The sequence below is a fragment of the Dermacentor variabilis genome, chromosome 4, assembly GCF_050947875.1.
Source record: "Dermacentor variabilis isolate Ectoservices chromosome 4, ASM5094787v1, whole genome shotgun sequence".
NCBI classification, from domain to species: Eukaryota; Metazoa; Arthropoda; class Arachnida; order Ixodida; family Ixodidae; genus Dermacentor; species Dermacentor variabilis.
Genome location: NC_134571.1, coordinates 190,508,755 through 190,528,854, shown reverse-complemented (window position 1 = coordinate 190,528,854; position 20,100 = coordinate 190,508,755). Strand labels below are relative to the sequence as shown.

General features: G+C 46.3%; 1 protein-coding gene across 2 annotated transcripts in view; it reads right to left on the bottom strand.

The window, feature by feature from the left end:
• Nucleotides 1-12,414, bottom strand: part of LOC142578112 (uncharacterized) — a 111,898-nt gene extending 99,484 nt beyond the window's left edge. For both annotated transcript variants that reach the window (XM_075687523.1, XM_075687524.1), the window contains exons 1-2: nt 11,945-12,414; nt 6,170-6,307 (exon numbers count right to left, since the gene is read on the bottom strand). In XM_075687523.1, coding sequence (XP_075543638.1) covers nt 6,170-6,307; nt 11,945-12,340 — 534 coding nt within the window. In that variant the 5' untranslated portion in view covers nt 12,341-12,414. The remainder of the gene's footprint in view (nt 1-6,169; nt 6,308-11,944) is intronic.
• Between the last annotated feature and the right edge of the window lie 7,686 nt (nt 12,415-20,100).

The following is a 20,100-nucleotide window of genomic DNA, read 5'->3' as shown; positions in this document are numbered from 1 at the left end:
TGATGACGCTCTCGACTGCCTTCACGGATCGAAATACTTCTCTTCAATCGACCTCCGATCCGCTAATTGGCAGATTTCGATAGATGAACTTGACCGCGGGAAGACCGCTTTCGTTACACCGGACGACCTTCACCATTTTAAGGTTATGTCTTTCGTACTTTGTAATGCCTCAGCAATTAGGAAAGAACCGTGGATTCTCTCATTCGGGGCTATATAATTGGTCCACCTGCCTTTGTCAACTCGACGGTGTCATCGTATTTTCCCTTCGTTCGACAACCACTTCAGTCGCTTGGCTGCTAGTCTTGAAGTCTTTAAGGAGGCTGGCCTTCAACTTAACTCTTCTAAGTGCCATTTTGGACACCGCGAAGTCAAAGTTCTTGGCCACCTTGTCAGTGCTGTCGGCATACAAATTTATGCTGACAAGATTCACGCAGTGAAGAACTTTCCCGTATCCTGCTCAGCAAAAGATGCGCGCAGCTTCGTGGGCTTATGCTCCTATTTTCGTCGGTTTGTCGAAAAGAAGCAACGAAGAGGAAACCCGAAGCACAAACGCATATACAATTATTTACGTGGGGGAAGATAGTGGCAAACGCGCAGACTGGTACAAAGGTCGCAGCTCCAGTAGACAGCTGACCACTTCCTCTTCGTCTCTACTGCGGGCGCGGTCCTGTCCAAGTGCACAATAACAATATAATTGGTTTTCACAGTTCGTGAGATCTGCAGTATTTACCCCAAATGCACTCGCACAGCGCGGAGGCTGGCTGCTCGGTATCTCTTGCTCTTGGCGGTTACCGCGTTCAATAAAAAATGATCGACACGTCTATCTGCGTGCGCCACACGAGAGACGTTGGCCTAGACAACACTCGACGCAGCTGTTATAACTTTGGGGATAAGGCCACAGAAAGAGACAGGTGAGAGTAACTTGCTTGTTGAAGAGACGAAGAAAGACACTAATTTAGGCTCCCTGCAGCGTATGCAGTGGGCTCGACGGGGCGGCGCCGATCATCGCAGTCACCTAAGGCAGCTGCTTGTTTCAGAATGATGGCGCGTACCAAGAATGGGGCGATGGCTTTGGTTCGAGTTGCCACGCGTTTTCTGCGAGCATGCATTGTAATTCTGTTATCCACAGCTCTTGAATTAAGTAGTTCATTTTTCGAGCAATATCACAAAAAGAGTACGAAAGTTATTCTACAAAAATTCCTTTGGGGCCCATGCCTCACACAAAACTTAGGTGCAGTGTGGCGCATTTTACGTTGGGGCATCTCTGTATTAGTGAAATCAACGTGCTTCCTCGACTGACCCACAAGGAATGTAAAGACAAGTCACTGCGACGCAGGCCCAGACTGGCATACTTAATAGTGCGACTTACGTTTTTCCGTTTGCTGAAAAAACGAGCTCAAGATACAAAGCCAAGCATAAACGTTTCCTTTCTCTACCTAGTATGATAGTGTAATTACATAGTATAGTATAATAATTTTGAATGATTGCGCTTGTGAGCTGATGCGTGCCAATACGCGCAACATTGGTTCCTCTTAGTGAAAAGGGTTCAAAATCTAAATCAAATGGCCGAGGGACCCTCATTACAGTTGGTCACTTAACTCAACATAGCGTTACTGTGGCAATTGCGGCGAAGAAAAATAGAATACACCGACGATTACGATACTCCGCAAAGCGAAATTTGAGCGCAGCTCTGTAGTGTTTTCATTTCGCGATATATAGGCGGGCGAGGACAATCTGTCTCTAGCGACGCATTGCACATGGATCAAAGTGTGGAGCGACTGCATCGCCACACTCAAAGAAAGGTTTACACCCTTTGAGTCGTATCTAGACACACAACAATAAACGTCATCTGTCTTGTCCGAATTTTCTTTCTTTAACGCTGCGAGCCCGGTACTTCTCAGTAACGAACGGCATGCGCATTATCAGCATGCCATAGCATTGCCAACAGGAAAGTAGTGGGTGCGGCGTTTTCAAGAAAGGAAACGCAAGCAAGGCAGATTACGATTATTGTTGCGTGGCAGATATGCAACCCAATGGGTGTAAACTTTTTTAGAGGGCAATCGGGAGATCGCGAGAGGCGGCACGTGCGTGACGCAGGGACGCGATTCACAGCGACCTACGCGGACAGACCTCTCCTCCTCCAGAGCTTTATTTCCATACATGGTATCGGTGAATGTACGAAGGCGTGCTACCATGGCGCCATCTCGTAGCGGTCGTTGCCGCAGAGCCCGTTTTGCGCGACACTACGCTTTTCTTCTCACGCTTTCGCCCTACCCTCCTACTCCCCTTTCCCCATCATGGTTCCGCTGCACCCTCCTCCACCGCTTTATTCTTCGCGCTCTCTTCACTATCGCCGTCTTTCACCCCCGCTGCGCCCCGCGTTCGCTCTTTCATCCTTCGCTGTGCTCGTTCGCTCGGTTACGCCGGCGTTACACGCAGGAACGGGCGCCTTAGATCTGCGCTCTAAAGTTTTTAGGGGTGTACGTGCCAATAATACGATATATTAAGAGTCACGTGGCAGTGGGAGGCTCAAGATGAATTTTGACCAGCTGCGATTTTCAAACATGCACCCAAATCTATGCGTACGAGCGATTGCAGCATGTTTCCGTGGGCGGATCATGCTACGTCCTAAAAAAAGTTTATCACGGAATTTCCACAGAGACGCGTAATACAGTTTTTAGACATTTCCTTGGTCTTCGAAAAAAAATCACGTGTGTTAGCAGTACTCCCCTAGATCTTCGAAGCCATTGTCAAACTTTCAATCCAAGCATTCCAAAGTAGTAAAAAAAGTTGCCAGTAAAAAGTTGCAAAAAAAATTGCCATGTCGTGCCTGAAGTCTTTCCTCAACAGGTTGTGTACGCACAAAATGAGCGCCAGTGTTAATGCACAGGTCCGGCGCCTATTACAAGCAGGTTGTCCTAACTTGGCAGTGGCCGCTATGGCTGAACGCCTGAATAAGTCGATTTTGAGGGGAACGGACGTGATTACAGAAAGCAGTAATAGCAAAGAAAAAAATAGTAGTGGCTATTCCCTACATTTATTCAGTATCGCAAAAGCTCAAAAACGCTGCAAGTAGATAAGGTGTTGTTTGACTACTCCCAATAAGCTAGGCAAAGTATGTGCTGCCGTGCAGAGGAAAAAGGAGCAGGTGAAAGGCAAGAAAAGAAAATATTTGTCCAGTGAAGTACATAAGGAACAACAATTTTACTGACTGTCGTATGGGTGCGGTATATAAAGTTCCCTTTAGCTGTGGCCATTTCTACGTAGGGCAAACGGGGCGGTGTATCAATCGGAGGCTAATGGAACATAAAATGTCGTTAACCGGTGGATCGCCTTCCAGTCTTTTCTTACATTGCCAAGAATGCCAAGATCGTAACTGCACACTTGAGTAAGATGAATGCGCGATATTGTATATGCATAGCAATGAAGATAGGCGTCTTTTGGCCGAGGCATGGCATATCAGTAATGGTGGAAGTGCGTGCGTGAGTCAGCCTTCGACTACCTTACATAAGGAAGAGATAAATTGCCTTAACAGTTATCTCCCACGTAGACCGGCACGCGTACCCGATTGACACGTGGTGCTACCATTCCAGAGCATGCGCAGATCAGTGTGTTTTTTCTTTCTTCGCCTCAGTGCTTCCTTCAGTTGATAGTCGGCGCTCGTGCTGTCCACTTCTCTCATATCCATGTCTGCACGCCTTACCCCTATTTTGCATTATGAATCCTTACCAACTATCTCAGCTTTCACACGTTATATAACCCTCAAATTGCGAAGAATGCTTTTCCGGCATGAGAACTTTTGCAGGTTCATCACAGTTCTACGTACCAACGTGAATGCATTGTGAGAGGTTGTGTGTAGAGAAAAATAAGCACATTTGAGAATGAATAGGCACCAGCATGCCCTTTGCCCCTTGGAGAGTCTATCAGTGGTCATTTACAAATCTGTAAGGGATCACATAGCAGCGCAAAAGCATCCTTTTCTCGAGTCATACAATCCGCAGTAACAATACCGGAACGCTCGATAGCCTCCCCGACGCATGAAAAGTCCTCGGTTGCAAGCACCGCAGTGCACAGACGGACCCGGCCATGTCCACCCCTAAACTTGCACTCTCTCCGTTCGAATTGGCCGGCTGTAGAAAATCCGGCCAGCGCGCAATCTCGGAGCCCATGTCTTGAGAACGTAGCGTTTTATCCACTCAAGGGGCGGCGCTGTTGTCAATCCGGAGACCAGTAAGCACATCCCATTGCAATGCGAAGGGATTCACCCAGTAAGAACCGCTGGTAACGAACGCCCTTCAAAGGTTTAGACTTAACTGGAAGCGACAGCCGCTCAGCAGTCGAGATAAGCAAGGAACGTTTGCAGTATTGCTGGAACAAAGAAATCAAAGCCGCTTTCTTAAAGAAAGATGGTTGAACGCGAAGCTTTCTCCCATTGCAACGTGAATCAAAGTGAATGCCCAAGCCAGCGACCACGCAACGAACCCAGTAAATTCTGAGCGAACCGATGCTATGCATATGTGATTTAATTGCTTGTTTAGAATTATATTTTTCTAACGTTGAATGAAGACACATTCGTTAAGTTACATAGCCTTTATTTTAGATCATGTAGCCGTTGAATACACGCACACGCACACACTTTCCCGGACGACTCTACACTTGCACAGTATTGCCTTGTGATCGCTGTGGTAGACGGTCAAAGGCTCTGCCATCGTAACGTGACACAGCCTACTTGCAAACTTGAGATCAATGCAGGAACGGTGTTGCGTCGTGGGACTCTGCAGCGTCCTCAGTTTCAACGAGTAGCGATCTAGTATGAAAATCTCGATCTATTTGCCGTGCTCTTTGCTCTTTCACCACATCGATGTTAATGTCACGGCACACGAGGATCGGCTTGCTAAGTGGCTTTAAGGTCTTCATCATTTCTGCCAGGAACGTTTCCGCATCACAACGAGACGTGTTTGGTCTGTTGTACACGCTGACAATCACAAGACCAGTGGGCATCTTGACTGGGCAAGCGTATCCCACATGGCTTCTGCATGCCGTTGCCGATACACGGGATCCGCCTTACGGGCATGATTGCGCTCACGCTTACGTTCGCGTACGGCAGCCTCTTTTTCTGCCGTTCGCTGCACCCGGGGCCTACCCTGGTGACGACGGGGAATGCACTGCGCGACGCGCGTAATGCAATGCAGAGATAGGCAGCTCACCTGGGTAGCGTGGCGTTCAACCATCTTTCTTTTAGAAAGGGGCTTTGATTTCTTTTCCCAGATCCTAAGAGAAGCCCGTGTTCACGCGCGCTTGCTGTCTCCGATAAGCAGGCAAGCTCAGTTAATCGCGACAGGGGTGGTGCCATGCCTAGCAGACGCAACTTGCGCTTCCAGTGAACTTTGTGCGCATGGGCAACTCTTGCTGAGCTCGTCGCTTCCCGTCGTTATCAGGCACTGACCAGCTGGCCAGTCGACGCTGGCGCGGTACTGCGAATCTAAGCTGTAGCAAATGTGTAAGTTGGCTTTCCTGCAGTGCGTATTCGGCGCTCACTGACGAATCAGTGAAACATAGAAAGCTTCAAGAGCAGGGAAAGATTGATACGGCCGAATCTCGGACAGTCATAGTTAGCGGTACAATGTAGATCTTCAAGGGGGAAAAGAAACTTTCAGAAAGTTCATACAATAATAATAATAATATTTGGGGCTTTACGTGCCAAAACCACTTTCTGATTATGAGGCACGCCGTAGTGGAGGACTCCGGAAATTTTGACCACCTGGTGTTCTTTAACGTGCACCTAAATCTAAGCACACGGGTGTTTTCGCATTTCGCCCCCATCGAAATGCTGCCGCCGTGGCCGGGATTCGATCCCGCGACCTCGTGCTCAGCAGCCCAACACCGTAGCCACTGAGCAACCACGGCGGGTAGAAAGTTCATACAAGAAATGCTAGATAAAAAGCATATATAGCATACCTGACTAAATCACGCATGCTATTTGACTATATATGTGGCCCCGCCCCGTTTCCATGGGGATGCCATTAAATTATCATCATCATCATCATGGAGGGTGAACAGCTTCGAATCCAGGATTGTGTGAGAATAAGGGGGTCAATTTATGACACTCACCGAACGACAACAATGCGACAGATCGGCATACATGGAGACACGGAGGCTGTGTACATACCGCGTCCATACGTTGATCTGCCATGAGGACGACCAGGTGAGCATCGATCCAAAGCATACGAAGAACAGTTTTCAAGGCTGCTACCGGATGGGCGATCACATTCTTAGCAGCCGCGGCCAATGTCCGTATTGCATCCACCTGCATGGACGCGTGCACAAACTGTGATCACGAAGTGAGCGTCAGCGTTTGGAAAACTGCAAAGTCCGATGGTCACAGGTGAGGATGCCACGCGGGAGGCTTTCCTTTAGGTTTCATGGGTGTCTTGCTTTTGTTCGGTAGCAGACATGGCATGCTATGCCCCGGGAGATTGAATGGAATCTCTGTACTGCCAACTTCCAAAGCCATCTTTTAGCTAACTGGGATAGAAATAAATACTAGATTGCCCTTGCTTTCACCAAAGTATGGTTGCTGAGTTTTTCAACATGACTGACTTCTGTAGTGACACATTTTTGCTTCTGCTATAAAATTAAACGGGAAATTATACGGTTTGATGTTATTTCTAAGCTCGTTCTAAAATATCTTACTTTGCTTTGTGTTCCAGTATATGTTCTGTGTCGTGGCTTGCAGCTAAGTATTTCATCCAGAGTGAACTGACACTGACAACCCAGATACAGGTAAGAGCGGCAGAATCGCAGTATTAGTATACTTTAAGGGGCGCAGGGGTCCACAGCTTGACGTTTACGGGCGCCATATGCGTTCGCTACTCTACAGTATGATCTAAAGTCATAGTTCGCTTAGTAATATGAAGGAAGTTTTCGGTGACTGAAATGAGAACACCCTGTCGCGTCAGCACTTTCACCGTCTCAGGTTCATAGCGCTAAATTTGCCTAGGTTTGGACAAAAGTTCCTATTTCTCTGCATACAAATCTCGTGAAATTTCGTTGGAGTTAGCAGCACGGCTGGAAAGTAGCAAGGGTAGCCGAATGCGCGCAGAACGTCCTAGTGTCAGAGCATCGTTCGCTATTCTGATGACCCCGGCGTATAGGCCCTGCCTTTTATCAGCGCGTCTATCGTTTCTAACCGCTTAATGTAACCATCATGCGCGCAGCAGCATGTGTGCACCCGTCTGTCTATGTTTGAAGCGGGTAAGCACCGGGAGCTATGAGGAGAATACCGAAATATCATAGCGCACAATACTCAGATAAGACTACGGTTCAGTGCCGATGCACCGGCCGTCGACATTTTCGCGGCTATGTTCGGCGACATAGCGCAGAGAATCGTGCCGGTCGGCGCTCGTGTGAGATTATTAACGCTCTTGGAAAGCTGTACACAAGCGTTTCTACATTACCTATTCTTGAGAACGTAGCCGCTACCCGAACACAAGAGGCCGTCCTGAGTGGCAGAAGGCCGTAGTCATTGAGACACTTAAGAAAAATTTTGTACAGCCATGCGGTGCAGTCGCAGTGGTTGTTTAGGGCACTAATTTTCTATTGAGCCTACCGGTGACTCGAATTAAATGCTCGCCCCCAAGTGGCCGCGTCGAGAAACAGCTGATCCTGGTTCAGGTTTGAAGCGAAAGAAGCCCTCCTATCACCGCATGCGCTGAATGTCTCGTAGTTCTCAAATCGTCGGGATGCCGCCGCTAACAAGCCCGAAAATGAAAAAAAAAACGCATGTCGAAAGATTTGCTGTGTACAATTATGTGTGCCATAGAGGTGAAAACACAGAAATGTACGAAATATATATATATATATATATATATATACATATATATATATATATATACATATATATATATATATGACGAAAAAAGCAGACGCCGCGCATCGGAGAGAGATATAGAAAAGAAACTTCGCATCGAGAAAGGTGACAACTAATATTATGCCAGTTTGTTCGAAACACTTCAATCGGGACTTCTTCCCTGCGAGCAGAACACTGCTTTCAACATCTTGCTGGCGTTTCAAATAGCGGAGTGTGATTCGCTTAGGTAGGCGATATGATAAATAGTAGTGATGTAGGTTTAAGCTTCGTTTGGCTTTGTTTCTATACAGCTTTCTGCTCCAGCATTAGTATTACTAATGCTCTAAGTAGCAGGAATATTCTCGCTAATGTGCGTTTGTCTGCAGGCACGGTAGCACGAATGACAACTGTCTCGGAAGATCTAAAGTTGATCATGATACATGTTATGCAGCGAGGCGACAGATCGTTTTCATAGCATCCTTAAGTTTAGCAGTGCAAGCAGAAGATTGCGTTTCCTCATTCAATGAGTTCAATTGTCAGTTTATTTGCTGGCAAGAAATTTACAAGCAGCCGCAAGCAACGGTCGTTCTAGCTTTGGAGCGTTTGACCTGCGCACAGCGCTGCTAGTTTGTTTTCCGACACTGAGCACACACCTAAATTCCATTACAACTAGTTGAGTTCATTTCGAGCTCGTGCATTTGCACTAATACAAGTTACTTTGCCCAAAAGAAAACATTCGCTAATTTTGGAAACCTGCGGGAAAAAATTAAACTTGGTCCGATTGGTTGTTTTCACTTGGCTTTCAGAATTTCTACAGGCGGCTCGTGTCGGCTGTAGTTGCAAGCCCGAGCCCTACCTCGAACACTGCGCACTACAAGCACGAATAGCTACCAGTCATCGGATGCAGACTACCTTATACGTAATAGCTAACTATTAAAAAAAAAAGGTGCAGCCCCGACTCAAAACTGAACTCTAATTTGTTTTTATCCCAAGACACAATGACGAGATAGCGTTACAGTTTTTAGCCTCAGTGCAGAATATCTGTATTTGGCTTCTGAAATCAAGACAGACGTAGCTATCTATTTATTATGCGATGCTCCATGGGATATACTACAACACCAGTCTCAGTGCGGAGTCGGCTGTGAATGTCGACAACAGTCAAGTATCGAAACTTTAGCAGTGCTGCGAACAAGCGCATGCACCTTTTGGAGGCCCGTCACGCGTAAACACCTCCTTTTTTAAACATCCGGCTCACTTGAGAGGTTCTCTGTATTTAAACAAAAACATCTGATGCAGCTCGCTGGGCCGGCCGGACATTGGCACGCAGAGCGCAGCGATTTCCGTGGTTTTGACACTGGAGTCCTTGAGACCGATCAAAATATGGTAACCGCCAGCAAGGATACTTTCGGCTTTGACGAAGCACGTCGATTCGACGCCACGAACGAGAAACGCGTGAGCGCATCACCCAGCAAAAGAGCCACAGTGAACCTGGATGTCGTTGCCACCTTTGTTTATTTGGAGAGTGTTGCCAGCACAAGTAATAGATTCTGGAGTTGCCGATAGATGGACATACGTACACGTTGACAGCTGAGAGCTACAGCTGTAAACCGTCAGGCTGTTTACAAAACATACTACCATTTCTTCTGAGCTGCTTCAATTGAGGGCGAGCAGCGATGTTCCGCGAATCTCCTTCCGCGAATCTCCTTCCGCGAATCTACCAGCACTTACTGGCTCAAAACGAAGCGTGCGTTAGCTTGTGCTTTATATCCACGTCAACAGGTGTTCAGACGTGCGCGTTCGCAGTTTCCTAACACAAGCCACTCTCCTGGCAATAAGATAGCCAAAGTTCATTGTACTCCAGGTTAAGCACATCAGAAACTAAATAAACTGAATAAATGGAAAACATACGGCTAGGAAGAAAATTAAGTTGCCGATTTTGTTGTACAACTTAAGACATAAAAGATGAAACAGACCTCAATGAACTTTGATGCTATATAAAGGGTGCTTTCTTTTTTAGATAGTAGATTTTTCATAAAAGAGCTGTAGCTTGCAACCAGATGTGGTGATTCACAGAGTTCCTAGGCGAGGCGGACATACTTTGCCGCTAATAACGTGATCTTCGCAAGACTAATTAAAACAAATTTTACGTTCTTATTAGTGCCTTAGGGGCAGTTGTTTCAAGGCTGAATTTGTAGGCAGTCACATTTTAATGCAACATCACTTTTATATATCTTGAAAACTGCGCCTAGTTCGACATATATCTAATCGGATTGCAACTGCAAATACAGGCAATATCGAAACTGAGCGCCGGAGGAGCGCAGGAAAGGAGGCCTCGCTATTCGTACCAGACCGACACGTCCCGCGACAACAAGCTCGAGTAAGTTTGAAACTTAAGCTCTCGACCAGTCGCGGCACCTGCTGGTACAACACGCTTTGTCCGGCAAGTGTGTGCGGCTGGGCGTCGCGTAAGGATTTACCGCGCAATGCTATCATTGAAACTTCGCCCGACACATATGTACGGGGCGCTGCCGTCTGACACACAGCGGAAAGCATTCAGCCTCGATATCGCCTCGAGTGAGCTTTGGAATGTGATGGTGAATACGGCGAACAAGGTGCGATTTTCAATATCTTTAAAAGATTGGATTGATGAAAATATAGCTGCCTCCAAATGTGCCATATAGAGAAATAACCCCAATGCACTAATAAAAAAGTAAATAAAATGTTTTGTTAATTAGTCTTTTCAGAGTAACTTAAGCAGCGGAACGTGTTTCTGCGTCGCCGTAAAGCTGGCATGTAACGAAAGGTGTCTCATGGCGAAAGCCTTTTTGTAAAGTATGGGTATTGTCCAAAAAAAAACTCGCCGTTTCGCCCAAAGTGCGAAGCATGAATTGCGATAGCAAAGTAGTGCACAGCTATACGCAGTAAAGATAGTAGTATTATCGGCCGTATAGACACGTAAACAAAGGCATACGAACTAAATTAACAAGCATGGTATCACACGCGCATAAGAAAACATGAACACATCTCACTCGATGGCTGCGGAAACTCGCTGTCAAAACGCTGGAGTGAAGAAGCGCGGCATCAGAAGCGAACGAATTGACCTTCGTGCTGCCTCTCGCATGAACTCTGTCCCTGACACAGGTAGCTTTCAAGATAGAGCGGCCTGGACAGGTACGCGTGGTCGCCCTTGTATAACGCCCTCCAGCCCTCCCCACTTGCCCCTCGGAGCCTTGCGCGCGACGGAAGACGGCGCTCTTCCTCCCCACTTTCCTCCTTTGAGTGCGTGAGTTTGAGCCGCGATCAGCGGCTCACCCTCGCACCCTTTCACTGGCACATACAACATACGGCGTGCGATGACGAATTTATCGCCCTTCGACTTTATACGGAACCTCACGGCGACGGCAGAAAGACGCCTAGAATGTCTATTTCTTATCCCCCCCCCAAAAAAAAACACCCTGTACATGGCTGATACTCTTGTTAGGGCCACCGTTGCAGACGAAACCACCTAGCAGCCTCTGCAGTGAACCGCAGACAATATTCGACCATTGTGGGCACGTCGCGCGCACGGGGAGTAGCTAGGCACATAGCGTTTGCGCACAAAGTTCTTAAAGTGCGACAGTTCGCAAATGACGTGATGTCACGCGCTCCCATGCTCATGGTCAGATGTCAAGGTGATGTGACAATAAAGCACGCAGCAATATGAAAGAAAACAGCTGCAGAACATATCGTTCGGAAGCCAGGTCAGGCAAGCTGTTGTGCCGAAAGCTAAAGCACTGTAACTATGCCAACCGTGTGCTATCACTCGGAATGAAGCGCCAATGGTATGAAAAAAATTAGCCCGTTTATGTCCGATTACTTCAAAATGAGATGCGTAATCGGAAGTAACCGCGCACTCTCCCCGAAACTAAGAATGTGTCAAACGAATCAACCCGTTGTCGTGCACACCGGCGACCGTAGTAGAAAAAAAATTGCCTTCTAGTTCATTTTCTCATATTTGCGTTTCATTCCGTACATGGTGTGTGTCATAGCAGCTTTAGCGTTACTTTCGGCAACATTTACAGTTATGACCTCACCCATTTGCCGGCGATGACGTACCTTGGACCTGACGAAACGCCTCAGTTGCGTGGCCTTTTCTTGGCCCAAGGCGACCACATGGCCGATGATCTCTTCGGGCTGGCGGAAGGCTATCGGGTAACGTTGCTCCAGTTCCTGCAGGGCACGACATGCAAGCGCGTCCGCGTGCTGAAGTTGCGGCGACAGTGCTGCCCTAAGAACAGGCGCCCACACTAGCACGATGATCGCACTGGTGCTTTCGGCTGCTTCCACAAGGGCGGCCATCCACGATAAACGAGTCTTGGCTTCATGGTAAACTTGAAACACTCGGTCGAGAAGTCTAGCCAGCAAGGGAACAGCGATGAGACGCGCAATGAATTGGAACGGGGGCACATGGAGTGCAGGTGCCGCATTGTTCGGATCTGCAACTGCATCCATGACAGCGTCTGAATTCCTTAGCAGGCCTAACGCTACGGCTATCCTGGCCCTGTGCTACACGGTGCCACTTCTGCCACAATTCCTTGCCAGAATCCGCCAGAATATCTTTTGATGCAATCGCGCATGTGCGTGCATCGGTATCTGGTTCCATAACGTCGGGCTCTCGACGTGATGCAGAGCAAGACGAGCAGCTTATCAGCAATCGTGCGATCATTTCGCGACGTTCTGCCCATCTCTGTGGCAGGCTGAAAAGTCCACGTGTCCAATTTCATAAAATTAGAACAAAATACGCAGTGTTTTTAAGCTTCATTCGCACTAGCAGCCAAGGTGGAGCGGATATGACGCCTAAATCGTATAGCCAAAAAGATCAGCGTCTTACGAGAAGTTGCAGCGTGAGATTTCGCGAGTGCAAATGCGAATTTATGGAAATTATACACATGTAGTGGTGGTGGTGGCTGTGTGTTGTAGCTACATCAGGCACGTACCCAGGGGAGGGGGGAGGGCCCCCCCCCCGAAATTAAGTGGCATATCCCCCCCCATCCGCCCACGCCACCACTCCTCACACACGTTCTAAAGCTCCGACAAATCAATCTATGTATGTATACTTGGCGGTCAACTTACCGCTGCCTTTTACAGCGAAAGCAGTGTATGACAAACTTCCGTAGTTTTTTTTTTTTCGGCGTCCGGTAACAGAAAAAAATCATTATATGGGCCGATCCTGGTGATCGTGCAAAAGGGGTCCAAGATCAATGGCACATACGCCTGTGGACTCGGGAACCTATAACGCGCGCTTCGGAATCATGTCCAGGAATTCTGGACATTCTCCTTCGGAACTTCACAGCAACGCACAAGTGTAATTCAATGGGAAAATTTTTTTTCAAAATTATATTTCAGAATATCGGCTGAGGGTCAGAAAGTTTCAACTCACTACAACAAGAGGGTAGCCCCTTCTAACAACATATGTACTTTGGCACTTAGTCAGAACATTGGTGGTGCGTTAAAGCAGTTAAAAAAGGTCAGACAGGGGCGGTGAAGTCCCACTACAGGAGGAAATCGTTTTGCACCCTCCCGCCAGAGGGCAAAATGACTTGAAGAAGCGCCAAATTTAAACCATAAAGCGCTTTATTACTGTTGGCATTGAGAAGGTAATGGCAATTCAATTTAGGGTTTTACATTCCAAAACCACTTTCTGATTATGCGACACGCCGTAGTGGAGGACTCCGGAGATTTGGACCACCTGGGGTTCTTTAACGTGTACCTAAATCTAAGTACACGGGTGTTTTCGCATTTCACCCCCATCGAAATGCGGCCGCCGTGTCTAAGGTAATGGTAGAGGGAGTGTTATGCAGCCTGTTAGCACGTGCAGGTTTTTGAGAAGCAGCCGAGATGGTACAGAGTGATTCGCGTGTGCATGTCTTGAACACGCCTGGGTAGGGTTGTATGCGCCTGTGCGCTCTGTGTATGATTGTGCGGGCGTGTGCTTCCGTATTTGCGTTTGCATGCGCGCGACTGCGTGTATGCGTGTGTGAGCGTTCGCGGCGTGTGTGCGTGCGCATGTGCGCGTGCTTGCGGTGCATGCATGGCCGCGTGTGAACGTGTACGCGTGCCAACGTGTTTTCGAATTTCAGCATGCACGATTGCGAACAAATCTGTGCGTCGTGTTTGTGTGCGCATGGATGCCTGTGCGTGCGTATAGTGTGTGTGTGTGTGTGTGTGTGTGTGTGTGTGTGTGTGTGTGTGTGTGTGTGTGTGTGTGTGTGTGTGTGTGTGTGTGTGTGTGTGTGTGTGTGTGTGTGTGTGTGTGTGCGTGCGTGCGTGTGTGTGTGTGCTTATGACGGATGGAGAGAGAGTACGTGCGTGTGAGAGAGAGTACGTTGGCGTGCGATGGAGACAGAAAGTGTGTGTGTGTGCGAGGCAGAGAGAGACTGTGCGTGTGTGTGCGTGCGAGGGGAGAGTGTGTGCGCGTGCTAGTGCCTCCATATTTGTATATGCTTGCACGAAAGTGCGTGTATGCGTGTGTGAGCGTTCGCGGTGTGTGTGCATGCCTGCATCTGCGTGTTAGTGCATGTGTGCGTGCGCTTGCGTGCTTGCGGCGCATGCATGGCGGCGTGTGAATGTGCACGTGTGCGACCGTGCGTATTTGTCTTTCAGCATGCATGCCTGCGGACAAAAGTGTGCGTCTTTGTGTGCGCATGGATATAGGTGCGTGCGATGGAGAGAGCGTGTGAGTGCTTGTGAGGAAGAGAGTGTGTGTTCGTGCGAGAGAGAGAGCGTGCGTATGTGTGCGTGCGAGGGTGTTTGTGTGTTTTTGGGTGTGAGTGAACGTTTTCCTGCTTACACCTGCTCTTGGAAACAAACGCGGTGTGGAGAGCATTAAAACCCGTGTTTAAATCCTCGAGACAAGAACGAATGACACTGCCATTTGTAGCATTATCCCTTTCTTAAAGCGAAACCCACAAAAAAAAAATGCGCCTGTGACGTCAGTATTGCCGCCCTTGGCTGGCACGGCCCCGTAAGAAGCTGCCAAGCAGTTGAACTTCGTTATCCTGCTTCCGTTGGCGGCAGCGCAATGCCTTGAGAGCAATGACGCGCTAAATCTGCACTATCATTCAATCGTGCATCGTTTCTGTGACCAAGCACGCTTTCGGCAGCGCACGTTCGTTGCTACATTGACATTTCAACTTTAAACGGCTTGCCTTCGGAAAAACGATTGGAATAAATATCGGCAGTCGTCGGGCCGCAAGGAACATGCTCACGGAGCCTTGCCTTTCATGACAGTATCTCACAAGGCTGGAAGCGGTCAGGTCGATGTTATCCACGATCTTTTACCGCGTCAGTTAGGCTTTCAGAGAACGCTTAATTACAAAATATTTGTTCTTAGTTCTTACAGAAGCATGATTAATAAGCATATATTCGCTCACCTACAATATGTCGAAGACAGGCTCCAGACTGCTAATTTGCTTTAGCCACCCAAAAACAATTATTTAAATGATAATTAACATACATTCGTAAATTGCGCACACAACTGCTCAACTTGCTCCGTATCCGGAGGTTACCATCTGAACACTCGAATGATAGCAATAATGTCAGGAAGATTTACATTGATCTATTCCTTAATATTTGGCCGTTAAAGAAGACCGCCTGTATATTTATGGTGCAGTAGGCACCTAATAAAGCAGGTGCGAATACTCGGACAGGTTTTCTTGACGCAATTCAAGTTGATGAACTTAGAACAGATGCACCCAACCGTACACCTCTGTCTTTACAATGTATTCTCCTACATTGTACAAGAAACGCCTCAGCGCCACGGTACATCAAACAAGGTGTGCGAGAGCATTAAATGCTCTAACAGATTTCTGGGCATTCTTGGGATCAGGCTTGGTTTCCTTGCGTCATCAGGAATGAATGGAGCAGACAGACAGACAGACAGACAGACAGACAGACAGACAGACAGACAGACAGACAGACAGACAGACAGACAGACAGATAGATAGATAGATAGATAGATAGATAGATAGATAGATAGATAGATAGATAGATAGATAGATAGATAGATAGATAGATAGATAGATAGATAGATAGATAGATAGATAGATAGATAGATAGATAGATAGATAGATAGATAGATAGATAGATAGATAGATAGATTCGTAATGCTTAATAAAGGCAAATAATGCTATTTACCTTAATAACAACTGCCTGGGGGAAAGCATTGGATAATGTTTTTCCGTAATTCGTAAAAGATGGGGCAGTGCGGACCCGATTACATCTGGGTTGGGACGGAAAATATCGGAATTTTAGGATGAGTGCTTTGCTGCGAATAGATTGATTGTTTAAGGTGAATTATAATAAACCCTTCGGTGTTACGAGCAAAAACGACGATATAATTATCAGGCACGTCGTAGTGGCAGAATCCCGATTAATTTTGACTGGCGTTCTTTCCACTTCCATACAATGCACGGTACACTACACTCCTTGCATTTCGTCCCTGTGGAAATGCGCCCGCCTCGGCTGGCATTCCAACCCACACCGTCTGGCTTAGCGGCGCAACGCCCACGTCACAGCTTTAGGGTGGCTAGAAATATGAGGCGTGAAAACCGGCCTCTCCGAGCTTGTCGCGATGCGTGATCACTTCAAAGTGGCACTGTTGTCGGGGGGGGGGGGGGGAGGGGGGGCGACTGGAATACAGTTAATGAGGGTCTGATTTATCTTGCATGAGTAATAGACAAATCGCGCAACAGAAGGTCCCCGGACTGATCTATGATGACGACATTCTGCTACTAGCGGACAACGCATCTGATTTAGACACTTGCGAATATTTGTGGTAAGGCAGCGACAAACCTAGACCTTAAGTTTAGCACAGAGAAATCGGGACTGACGATTTTTAATGAAAGGACGAATAATTACATGGTGTCAATTCAACAGCAAGTCATACGCATAGTCCAACAATGTATATACCTATGCGTATATACAGGGTGTCCCACGTAATTTGAGCCAAACATTAAAAATATGCAAATACAACGTAGCTGAACAGACTCAAGGTAATGTTGTTTGCCATCGCTTGGAGATACTCAGATTAATTTTTATTCGGCTTAATTAAATAACTAGCCCTAATTAATTAATCAACTTCTCAAATATTATAATTCGGGGAAAAGTGTCAATGAGAAAATTGTATAGCAACACAAAAACTCCCAATCAAATAAAAAATGCAATGCCTCATAGCCCCGTAAGACAGAGGCTACATGCCCTCAGAAATGTCAAGCGAACAGTGCTTAAATTCGTTCTAATCACGCATACAACATACAAAACAGCATGACCAAAAATGTTATCATCAATGGCTCATACCCCAGACTTGGCAGCAGAAGGGCAGCCTGACGAGACCATCTAAATCTTGTCCGCTATCATTGCAGCATCAAGTGCGCGGCCGGTATTCATCGGTGTAGGAAGCAACCGTCGGCGAGGAAGGCAGGCAGCGTGACGACGACAGTACGCCGGTGACGTCACGTCCACCAGGGAAGCGCCTGCTGCAAAAAGGGCCGCGCTTTCACCGAGGAATCACTTGGCAGCAGCAAGGGCAGCCTGACGAGACCATCTAAATCTTGTCCGCTATCATTGCAGGTTAGAACGTTTTCCATACAGTGAAGTGCCATTTCTGTCCTTTCTGCCCAAACTGCTGCCAACGCCGTTGCTTGTGTGCACTCTTTTGTTGCATTTGAGATGAGTGAATCTGCTGAACTTAGGAAGGAAATGCGCGAATTTCAAGCTAAACTTGAACGGGATCTAAGAAAAGACCTAAGGGAAGTCAAGGCAAGTCTCGAATTTTTCAATAAAGAATTCGAGGACAGAAAGAAAGAACGTGATGAGCTGGCAAAAGTAAACAAAGAGCTCCAAGCGGCTAATGAAAAGTTATTAGAAGAATGCCAAGCGCTCAGAACGCAAGTTTTACAGCTTGAGGATCGAGTGACTTTCTCGGAGCAGTATTCAAGGAATCGGAACCTTGAGATTAAAGGGATCCCTTTCTCTGAAGATGAAAACCTTCCTGATGCTCTTGATAAAATAGGGGAGGCTTTAAAGGAGCCTATTGCGAAAAGCGACATTGAAATTTGTCATCGCGTCCCTGCAAAAAAACCCAACACTGTACCGAATATCGTTGTACAATTCAAAAGCCGCCCCAAGCGAGACGCTGTGCTCCAAAAAGCACGTAAAATGCGCCTATCAACTGAGGACCTGGGTTTTTCACCAAACTCTCCGCTGTTCATCAACGAACACCTGTGCCCTGCACTAAAGCGAGTACTTGGCATGGCTATTGAACAAAAGAAAGCAAAAGGTTGGAAATTTGTCTGGACAAGCAATGGTAGGGTTCTTGCACGGAAGGATGAATCGTCATCGATTCTGTACCTTCGCAATGCTCAAGACGTGGAAAAAATGGTTTAAGTGTCTTCACTTTTTTATATTTTGCATCTCGCCTGTAAAATGGCTCAGTCTCCGCACGACATAAACACCACATTTAATACATCGAGGAAGATCGGCTTGAGCTCTTTTCATCTGAATATTAGATCAGCGAGGCATAAAGAAGACGAGCTTTCTATTCTTCTAAATGAATTTGTTTTTGACTTCGATGTAATAATGTTGACTGAAACGTGGTATTCATCGGATACAGAGGTTTACAGGCGTGATGGATATAATAGTTTTTTCCTAAACAGACCTAATAAACAAGGTGGTGGAATTGAAATCCTCATCAAAAATAATCTAGAATGTGAAATAATTCCTGAACTGTCTCTATTGACTGAAGATTTTGAATGCCTATGCTTGAAATCGAGAAAATACATCTACTGTGTGATCTACCGACCGCCAAATGGTCAATTCAATCAATTCATTTCCCACATTGAATTGCTATTCAACTACGTGAATGTAAATAATTTGGAATTACTACTTGCGGGTGATTTCAACATTGATGTGCTAAAACCTTGCCCTGCGCAAGAGACCTTTCTTTTGGCAGTAGAAGCAAATGGTCATGCTATCACTACTAAAACTGCAACACGTGTTACAATTTACACAGAGACTTTGATAGACCTTTTTATCACCAACATTGATGTAAAAAATGTGATATCAGGAGTTGTATGTAATGGCATAAGCGACCACTTTCCGATATACCTTTTTGTTGAATGTGAAGATAAAAGAACACATGCGCAAACTTCGATGACAGTAAATATCCAGAACATCACCCCTGTAACTTTGGAATCTTTCTACTCGAGTCTTGTGAATGAAAACTGGGATGGTGTATTCCATTGTGACACTGCAGATGAGGCATATGAAACATTCATATCTATTTTTAAGCGCATTTACTGTGAACAATTTAGAGAAATTATTTTAAAGCCACATCATAACAACCGAAAGCCATGGATCAGCCGTGAGTGTTTAAAACGAATAAAAAAGAAGGGTAGATTATATAAAAAGTTTGTCAAAACGAAGTCACTTTTAGATTTGAAAATATTTAAGCAATATAGAAATAAGCTGAATTCCTTCATGAGAAATGAAAAGCGGCGCTTCCTGCAGCATCAGTTCCAACAGGAATCCTGTAAGGATAGTGCAGACGTGTGGAAAAAACTAAACAAATTGCTAAACAGAACCCCATCGTCGCCAGTTATCAAAGATCTCGTTTTTCAGGGCCGCCGCATACCTGGCACAGAGCTTGCCGAAGAATTTAACAAATTTTTTAAAGATGTTGTCAGCAGTTCTCAAAACCCTCAATCTCTGAGCAGCACTATTCCTAGGAATAATCGCAGCATTTATTTTGATCCGACAGATGAACGCGAGGTATGTAATAGCTTCAACTCGTTGAAAAATAGCACATCACGCGATATTGATGGCATACAAATTATTCCAGTTAAATATGTGCTGAACGTTATTGCCCCCCTACTGACTTATATATATAATCTGGCGTTATCAACAGGTTGCTTCCCCAAATTAATGCAAATCTCCAAAGTAATTGTACTTTTCAAGAGTGGCGATAAAAACGATATGTCCAACTATCGACCTATTTCTATTCTGCCGATTTTTTCTAAGGGCCTAGAAAGAATAATTCATAAAAGACTCATGAACTTTTGCAATAAGCTTAACCTCATTAATCCGTCACAACATGGTTTCCGCCCAAACAGGTCCACTGAAACAGCCTTACTAATGCAAAAAGAGATAATCCTCGAGGCACTTGAAAACAGGGAGATATGCATAGGTGTTTTTGTGGATTTCTCGAAGGCTTT